Source organism: Scyliorhinus canicula, chromosome 15 (assembly GCF_902713615.1).
Source record: "Scyliorhinus canicula chromosome 15, sScyCan1.1, whole genome shotgun sequence".
Classification (NCBI taxonomy): Eukaryota; Metazoa; Chordata; class Chondrichthyes; order Carcharhiniformes; family Scyliorhinidae; genus Scyliorhinus; species Scyliorhinus canicula.
The window spans coordinates 144,395,946-144,405,765 of NC_052160.1; the positions used below are offsets into that span (position 1 = coordinate 144,395,946).

Below are 9,820 nucleotides of genomic sequence, written 5' to 3' on the forward strand. Positions count from 1 at the left end.
GTGTTGGATCTGCTCCAGTGTTAGAGGTCTGTCTCTCGCCACACTGCATCAAGTGCAGTCCACGTCGAACCAACCTGCCTAACACATCAGCGCGTCCTGAAGGCCGCCTTGGAGAACACTACCTGAAGATCAGAGGCTGAATGCCCTTGACTGCTGAAGTGTTCCCCGACTGGAAGGCAACATTCCCCCCTGGCGATTGTCGTGTGATGTCAGTTCATCCGTTGTCGCAGCGTCTGCATGGTCTCGCCGAGTATGTGCCGCGTACCTGGTGGGTGGTGTTCTCACGTGTAATGGCGGTAACCATGGCGATGATCTGTCACGTCTTGTAGAGATTGCCATGGCAGGGTTGTATGGTGTCGTGGTCACTGTTCTGAAGCCTGGGTAGTTTGCTGCAAACAATGGTCTGTTTGAGGTTGCGCGGTTGTTTGAAGGCAAGTAGTCAGGGTGTGGGGATGACCTTGGCAAGATGTTCGTCTTCATCGATGATGTGTTGTAGGCTGCAAAGAAGATGTCGTAGTGTTGCTCGTTATGCTTTCCTTAATTTGCTCTGTTTTAATTACCTTTGCTCAAGAGACGCCAGGTATCTTTCTGATACCACCACAAGGCTGTTTAGCACAGGACTAAATCGCTGGCTTTGAAAGCAGACCAAGGCAGGCCAGCAGCACAGTTCAATTCCCGTCCCAGCCTCCCCGAACAGGCGCCGGAATGTGGCGACTAGGGGCTTTTCACAGTAACTTCATTTGAAGTCTATTTGTGACAATAAGCGATTTTCATTTCATTTCATTTCAAGGTTCAAAACCGAATACTGATCAAAGACTCGATACACCAGTTAGTAATTTTGAAATCAATGCACATTTATTTACACACACAGTCAATTATTACTCATGCACAAACTCTACTCACTAAACTACAACTACTACCAAAAGCCTATACTCAGCTTGGGTGCCCACTCAGTCAGAGGAACAATGGCCGTTGTCCGGTTCTGATACTGTTGGCTTCGAACTGGTATAGAATAGTAGCTAGAAGCGTCTATCTCATAGCGTGCGTTGACCTTAGACTTCCTTGGCTGGTGCTTGGCGGGCCTCTCTTCGCTGAGAGCCAAAGGCCAAGGTGAAGGTGAAGAAGAAGAGAGCGATCTGTCTTTGGGGGCTCCTCTTTATACCCCAAAGGGTTTTGCGCCCTTCTGGGCGGTTCCTGAACTTGGCCCCAATTAATTGGACCATGTCCCAATCATTTGTATTGATTCCCTCCAATAAAGGGGCCATTCCTTGATCACTGGGAGGGCCCTAGGTAACCGTTGGCCTGCCTTTGTTTTAGTTTCCACTGGCGCCGGGGAGTCTGCCCTGGTACCGATTGTTTCAATGTTTCTCTTTTGTCCCCGGAGATAGCTCATTACTATGCTAATGGCTTGTAGTATCAGTTCTGTCTGGGAGCTGCAAATTCCAATCCACAGGCAAACCCTGCACCTGCTTGCTTTCCTAGCACTGTCCAATTTTCCCAGTACTCTTTGCAAGTGTCCATTTTGAAATCGGGACGTGGCCACCCCAGGTGGCTACAGTAGTTTCTCCGCTCCGGGAAGTACTGGACGACGAAGGGTACTCTGTCAGTTGTGTCCCGTGTTTCTCTTCTGAGGAGGTCGGTGCAGTTTTTTGCTGTGGTGCTTTGGAACTGACAATCGATGAGTCGAGCGCCAAATCACGTTCGTATGAGAGCATCTTTCAGCGCCTGTAGATGTCTGTTACCCGCCTCCTCGTCAAAAGGCAAAATAGACATTGGACCACTGGAAAATGTGGCTGGAGAAGTAATAATAGGAAACAAAGAAATGGCAGAGGAACTGAATATTTACTTTACATCAGTCATCACAGAGGAAGACACCTGTGGGATGCTGTCGCTTATTTTCCAAGGATCTACTTCCCTCTGTTCCCCGCCCGTTCATATATATGTCTAGACGTTCTAAAGGGTTCTGAAAGAGATAACTGAGGAAATTGTGGATGCATTGGTGTGGATCTTTCAGGAATCACTGGAGGCAGGAAGGGTCCCAGAGGACTGGAAAGTGGCTAATATAACTTGGCTGTTTAAGAAGAGAGGGAGGCAGAAGACAGGAAATTATAGGCCGGTTAGCCTGACTTTGGTCATTGGTAAGATTTTAGAGTCTGTTATTAAAGATGAGATCGCAGAGTACCTGGAAATGCATGGTAAAATAGGACTGAGTCAGCACGACTTTGTCAAGGGGAGGTCGTTGTCACAATATACATCCATGTATCTGATGGAGTGCAGACAGGCAGTGATTGACACACAGGATGACCAGTGGGCACACAGAACACAGCAGCCAATCACCAGACACGACACGACCACGATAAAGCCAGAGGGCACCAGTTTTCCCACTCCCTTGGGATCCAGCCTCTGAGACAGTCAGAGCTCGTGAGCAGCAACTAGAGCAAACACCATGTGGTAGTAAGATAGTCTGGTCAGGTTAGCCTCAGGTCTCCAGTAAACTCTAGTGTCAACCCACAGTTAATATAGTTAGATGGTGAATAAAATCGTGTTGCAACTCATCAAGTGTTGGAAGCCTGTCTCTCTCTACACTGCATCAGACGCAGTCCACATAGACCCAGCTTACCCAACACATCAGTCGTGTCTGACAAATCTGTTAGAGTTCTTTGAGGAGGTAACAAGGAAGTTAGACAAAGGAGAACCAGTGGATGTGATTTATTTAGATTTCCAGAAGGCCTTTGACAAGTTGCCACATAGGAGACTGTTAAATAAGTTAAGAGCCCATGGTGTTAAGGGTAAGATCCTGGCATGGATAGAGGATTGGCTGACTGGCAGAAGGCACAGAGTCAGGATAAAGGGGTCTTTTTCAGGATAGCAGCCGGTGACTAGTGCTGTGCCTCAGGGGTCTGTGCTGGGATCACGCCTTTTCACAATATACATTAATGATCTGGAAGAAGGAACTGAAGGCACTGTTGCTAAGTTTGCGGATGATACAAAGATCTGTAGAGGGTCAGGTAGCATTGAGGAAGCAGGAGGGCTGCGGAAGGACTTGGGCAGGCTAGGGGAGTGGGCAAAGAAATGGTAAATGGAATGTGGAAATGTGTGAGGTTATGCACTTTGGAAGGAGAAATGGAGGCATAGACTATTTTTTAAATGGGGAAATGCTTAGGAAATCAGAAGTACAAAGGGACTTGGGAGCCCTTGTTCAAGATTCTCTGAAGGTTAATGTGCAGGTTCAGTCAGCAGTTAGGAAGGCAAATGCAATGTTAGCATTCATGTTGAGAGGGCTGGAATACAAGACCAATGATGCACTTCTGAGGCTGTATAAGGCTCTGGTCAGACCCCATTTGGAGTATTGTGAGCAGTTTTGGAAGGATGTGCTGGCCTTGGAAAAGGTCCAGAGGAGGTTCACAAGAATGATCCCTTCTCAAGTTTTCTTTTAAGCCCCTGTACCCACTGCCCATTTCAAATGGCATTCTCCTGAAGGAATTACAAACCCAGTTACCAATTTCCAAATCGAACGATAACATTCCTGGTTGCAGAGCAGACCAGTGAAATCACCCAGAGCAGGCTAACCCAGAGGAGGATCACCCAGAGCAGGATCACCCAGAGCAGGGTTACCCAGAGCAGGATCACCCAGAGCAGGATCACCCAGAGCAGGGTAACCCAGAGCAGGATCACCCAGAGCAGGATCACCCAGAGCAGGATCACCCAGAGCAGGGTAACCCAGAGCAGGATCACCCAGAGCAGGATCACCCAGAGCAGGGTAACCCAGAGCAGGGTAACCCAGAGCAGGATCACCCAGAGCAGGGTAACCCAGAGCAGGGTAACCCAGAGCAGGGTAACCCAGAGCAGGATCACCCAGAGCAGGGTAACCCAGAGCAGGGTAACCCAGAGCAGGATCACCCAGAGCAGGATCACCCAGAGCAGGATCACCCAGAGCAGGATCACCCAGAGCAGGATCACCCAGAGCAGGATCATCCAGAGCAGGATCACCCAGAGCAGGGTAACCCAGAGCAGGGTAACCCAGAGCAGGGTCACCCAGAGCAGGGTAACCCAGAGCAGGATCACCCAGAGCAGGATCACCCAGAGCAGGATCACCCAGAGCAGGATCACCCAGAGCAGGATCACCCAGAGCAGGATCACCCAGAGCAGGATCACCCAGAGCAGGGTTACCCAGAGCAGGGTAACCCAGAGCAGGGTAACCCAGAGCAGGATCATCCAGAGCAGGGTAACCCAGAGCAGGATCACCCAGAGCAGGGTAACCCAGAGCAGGGTAACCCAGAGCAGGTTCACCCAGAGCAGGGTAACCCAGAGCAGGATCACCCAGAGCAGGATCACCCAGAGCAGGATCACCCAGAGCAGGATCACCCAGAGCAGGATCACCCAGAGCAGGGTAACCCAGAACAGGGTAACCCAGAGCACGGTAACCCAGAGCAGGATCACCCAGAGCAGGGTCATCCAGAGCAGGATCACCCAGAGCAGGGCAACGCAGAGCAGGATCACCCAGAGCAGGGTAATCCAGAGCAGGATCACCCAGAGCAGGATCACCCAGAGCAGGATCACCCAGAGCAGGATCACCCAGAGCAGGATCACCCAGAGCAGGATCACCCAGAGCAGGATCATCCAGAGCAGGATCACCCAGAGCAGGATCACCCAGAGCAGGATCACCCAGAGCAGGATCACCCAGAGCAGGATCACCCAGAGCAGGGTAACCCAGAGCAGGATCACCCAGAGCAGGATCACCCAGAGCAGGATCACCCAGAGCAGAGTAACCCAGAGCAGGATCACCCAGAGCAGGGTCCCACAAAATAGCCTCAAAGTTTATTTGTGTTACATCTTCAACACCTCGCTTCTCCGCTCCGAGGTCCCTACCTGCTTCCAGGAGACCCACCATAATACCAGAACCAAAGAAGAACAAGGTAGCCTGCCTCAACAACTACCGACCGGTGGTCCTGACGTCTGCTTTGATGAAATGCTCGAGAGGCTAGTCATGAGACGGATCAACGCCAACCTCCCTGACAGTCTCAATCGTTGCAGTTCACCCATCACCGCAACAGATCCACAGCAGATGCTATCTCCCTGGCCCCACATTCAACACTGGAACACCTCGACAACAGGAACACCTACGTCAGACTGCTGTTCATAGACTACAGCTCCGCCTTCAACACCATTATCCCAACAAGACTAATAACCAAACTCTGCAATCTTGGACTTGACCCCTCGCTGTGCAGCTGGATCCTCGACTTCCTCACCAACAGACCACAATCTGTCAGGATAGATAGCAACACCTTCTCCACAATAGTCCTCAACATCGGGGCCCCGCAAGGATGTGTGCTCACTGTACTCCCGATACACACACACACACACACACACACACACACACGACTGTGTGGCGAGATTCAACTCCAATTCTATTTATAAGTTTGCAGATGATACGACTGTGGTGGGTCGTATCTCAAACAATGACACAGATACATAGATATAAATCAATAAATAAATTATAAATTATCTTTATTGTCACACGTAAGCTTACATTAACACTGCAATGAAGTTACTGTGAAAATCCCCTATTCATAGAATTTCATAGAATTTACAGTGCAGAAGGAGGCCATTCGGCCCATCGAGTCTGCACCCGCTCCTGGAAAGAGCACCCTACCCAAGGTTAACACCTCTACCCTATCCCCATAACCCAGTGACCCAGTAACCCCACCCAACACTAAGGGCAATTTTGGACACTAAGGGCAATTTATCATGTCCAATCCACCTAACTTGCACATCTTTGGACTGTGGGAGGAAACCGGAGCACCCGGAGGAAACCCACGCACACGGGGAGGATGTGCAGACTCTGCACAGACAGTGACCCAAGCCGGAATCGAACCTGGGACCCTGGAGCTGTAAAGCGATTGCGCTATCCACAATGCTACCGTGCTGCCCCATTTGCCACATTCCGGCGCCTGTTCGGGTACACAGAAGGAGAATTCAGAATTCTCAGCTGGTACAGGAACATAGAAGATAGGAGCAGGAGGAGGCCTTTGGCGCATCGAGCCTGCTCCACCATTCATCACGATCATGGCTGATCATCCAACTCAATAGCCTAATTCTGCTTTCTCCCTATAGCCTTTGATCCCATTCTCCCCAAGTGCTATATCCAGCCGCCTCTTGAATATATTCAATGATTTAGCATCAGCTACTTTCTGTGGTAATGAATTCCACAGGCTCACCACTCTTTGGGTGAAGAAATGTCTCCTTATCTCTGTCTGAAATGGTTTACCTTGAATCCTCAGGCTGTGAGCCCTGGTTCTGGACACACCCATCATTGATAACATCTTGCCTGCATCTACCCTTTCTAGTCCTGTTAGAATTTGTAAGTCCGTATGAGATCTCCCCTCATTCTTCTGAACTCCAGTGAGAACAATCCCAACCTAGAACATAGAACAGTACAGCACAGTACAGGCCTCTGCCTTCTTCGCTCCAGTGAGACAATCCCTAGCTCCCTCAACCTTTCTTCAAAAGACATGCCCTCCAGTCCAGGCAGCATCCTGGTAAATCTCCTCTGTACCCTCTCCAAAGCACCCACATAATATTCCAAGTGCGGCCTAACTAGGGTTTTATAAAGCTGCAGCAAAACCTCAGGGCTCTTAAACTGAATCCCCCTGTTAATGAAAGCCAACACACCATATGCCTTCTTAACAACCCTATCAACCAGGGTGGCAACTTTGAGGGATCTATGTACGTGGACCTCAAGATCCCTCTGTTCCTCCACACCTCCAAGAATCCTGCCTTTAACCCAGTATTCAGCATTCAAATTCAACCTTCCAAAATGAATAACTTCACATTTATCAAGGTTGAACTCCATCTGCCACTTCTCAGCCCAGCTTTGCACCCTGTCAATGTCCTGTTGTAACCTGCAACAACCCTCAACACTATCTACAACTCCCCCTGATGTGTTAGGCAGGTTGGTTCGACGTTGACTGCAACTGGATAAAGTGAAGCTAGAAACAGACGTCTGACACAGAGATGATCCAACACTGTTTTATTTAACTAGTGGACTGCTGCACATGTTCAGCTGTGGGTTGACACTCTACTAATCTAACTGATGCCCTCTTACTGGCTTGACCAGACTTACTAGCTACCGCACGGTGATAGTGCTCACTAACTTGTGCACTCGGACTGTCTCAGTATCTGGGTCCTGAGAGAGGGAGAGTCTTAATGCCCTGTGGGCTTTATAGTGGTGGTGTCCTGTCTGGTGATTGGTTGTTCTGTATTGTGTGTTCATTGGTCATCCTGTGTGTCAATCACTGCCTGGCTGCATCTCATTATATACATGAGTGGATATTATGACACCCCCAACCTTCGTGTCATCGGCAAACTTGCTAACCCACCCTTCCACTTCCTCATCCAAGTCATTTATAAAAACCACAAAGAGCAGATATCCCAGAACAGATCCTTGCGGGACAGCACTGGTCACCGACCTCCAGACGGAATACTTTCCATCCACTACCACTCGCTGCCGTCTTCCGGCCAGCCACTTCTGTATCCAGGCAGCCAAATTTCCCTGTATCCCATGCCCCCTAACTTTCTGAATGAGCCTACCATGGGGAACCTTATCAAATGCTTTACTGAAATCCATATACACCACATCCACAGTCCAACTTTCATCAATGTGTCTCGTCACATCCTCAAAGAATTCAATGAAGCTTGTGAGGCATGACCTGCCCCTCACAAAGCCATGCTGACTATCTTTAATCAAACTATGTTTTTCTAAATAATCATAAATCCTATCTCTCAGAATCCTTTCCAATATTTTGCTAACCACAGACGTAAGACTGATGGGTCTGTAATTCCCAGGGATTTCCCTATTTCCTTTCTTGACCAGGGGAACAACATTCGCCTCCCTCCAATCATCCGCTACTACTCCAGTGGAGTGTGAGGACGCAAAGATCATCGCCAACAGCGCAGCAATCTCCTCCCTTGCTTCCCGTAGTAACCTTGCATATATCCCGTCAGGCCCAGGGGACTTATCTATCCTGATGCTTTTCAAAATTTCCAGCACATCCTCCTTCTTAATATCAATCTGTTTGAGTCTATTAACCTGGTTCACAGTGTTCACGTGGGCAACAAGGTCCCTCTCTCTAGTGAATACTGAAGCAAAGTATTCATTTAGGGCCTCCCCCATCTCCTCAGACTCTAGGCACAAGTTCCCTCCACTATCCCTGATCGGCCCTACTCTCACTCTGATCATCCTCTTATTTCTCACATAAGTGTAGAACGCCTTGGGGTTTTCCCTACTCCTTCCAGCCAGGGCTTTTTCATGCCCCCTTCTAGCTCTCCTCAGTCCATTTTTGAGTTCCTTCCTGGCTACCTTGTAACCCTCTAGAGCCGAGTTAGATCCTTGCTTCCTCAATTTTACCTAAGCTTCCTTCTTCCTCTTGACTAGAAGCTCCACTTCTCTTGTCATCCAAGACTCCTTCACCTTACCATTCCTTCCTCGTCTCAGTGGGACAAAACTATTCAGCACTCGCAGCAAGTGCTCCTTAAACAATCCCCACGTTACTGTTGTGCATTTCCCCAAGAACAATTGTTCCCACTTTATGTTCCTCAGCTCCTGTCTAATACCAGTATAATTTCCCCTCCCCCAATTAAATACCTTCCCATACTGTGTGTTCCTATCCCTCTCCATGACTATGGTAAAGGTCAAGGAGTTGTGGTCACTGTCACCGAAATGCTCTCCCACCGAGAGATCTGACACCTGGTCTGGTTCGTTGCCGAGCAACAAGTCCAACATGGCCTCCCCCCTCGTCGGCCTATCTACACATTGAGTCAGGAATCCTTCCTGTACACACCTGACAAAACCTGCTCCATCCAAACCATTTGCATTAAGGAGGTTCCAGTCAATATTAGGGAAGTTGAAGTCACCCATGACACCAACTCTGTTACTTCTGCACTTTTCCAAAATCTTCCACCCAATCTGTTCCTCCATCTCTCTGCTGCTATTGGGGGGTCTATAGAAAACTCCCAATAAAGTGACTGCTCCTTTCTTGTTTCTGACTTCCACCCATACTGACTCAGTAGACAAACCCTCCTCAACTACCTCATTTTCTGCAGCTGTAGTGCACTCCCTAATTAACAGTGCCATTCCCCCTCCTTTTACCTCCCTCCCTATTCTCCTGAAAACATCTAAACCCCGGAACATCTAACAACCATTCCAGCCCCTGTGAAATCCATGTCTCCGTAATGGCCACAACACCGTAGTTCAAGGAACTGATCCATGCTCTAAGTTCATCGCCCTTATTCCTGACACTCCTTGCATTGAAACATACACACTTTAACCCATTCCACTGAGTGCAACTTTGCCCTATCAACTGTCTATCCTTCCTCACAGACTTGCTGCATACTATTTCTGCCAACAGCTACCCTATCCAGCCCCAACAGCCCTAAGGGGCTGGTTTAGCACACTGGGCTAAATCGCTGGCTTTTAAAGCAGACCAGGGCAGGCCAGCAGCACGGTTCGATTTCCGTACCAGCCTCCCCGAACAGGCGCCGGAATGTGGTGACTAGGGGCTTTTCACAGTAACTTCATTGAAGCCTACTCGTGACAATAAGCGATTTTCATTTCATTTCATTTCATCCTCTGATCCATAGCTCTGGTTCCCAACCTAGTCAATCTCTCCTCATATGACAGTTCCATCATCCCTGGAATCAGTCTGGTAAACCTTGGCTGCCCTCCCTCGAGAGCAAGAACATCCTTCCTCAGATAAGGAGACCAAAACTGCGCACAATACTCCAGGTGTGGCCTGACCAAGGCCCTGTATCATTGCAGCAA

The 9,820-nt window shown here is 49.0% G+C and overlaps 1 protein-coding gene across 1 annotated transcript; it reads left to right on the forward strand.

Annotated features, from left to right (window-relative positions):
- The first annotated feature begins 290 nt into the window (after nt 1–290).
- LOC119978193 (basic salivary proline-rich protein 3-like) lies at nt 291–4,809 on the forward strand. The gene is made up of 2 exons (XM_038819622.1): nt 291–296; nt 3,565–4,809. The coding sequence occupies exons 1-2, from the start codon at nt 291–293 to the stop codon at nt 4,807–4,809; spliced, it is 1,251 nt and encodes a 416-aa protein (XP_038675550.1).
- The last annotated feature ends 5,011 nt before the right edge of the window (nt 4,810–9,820 follow it).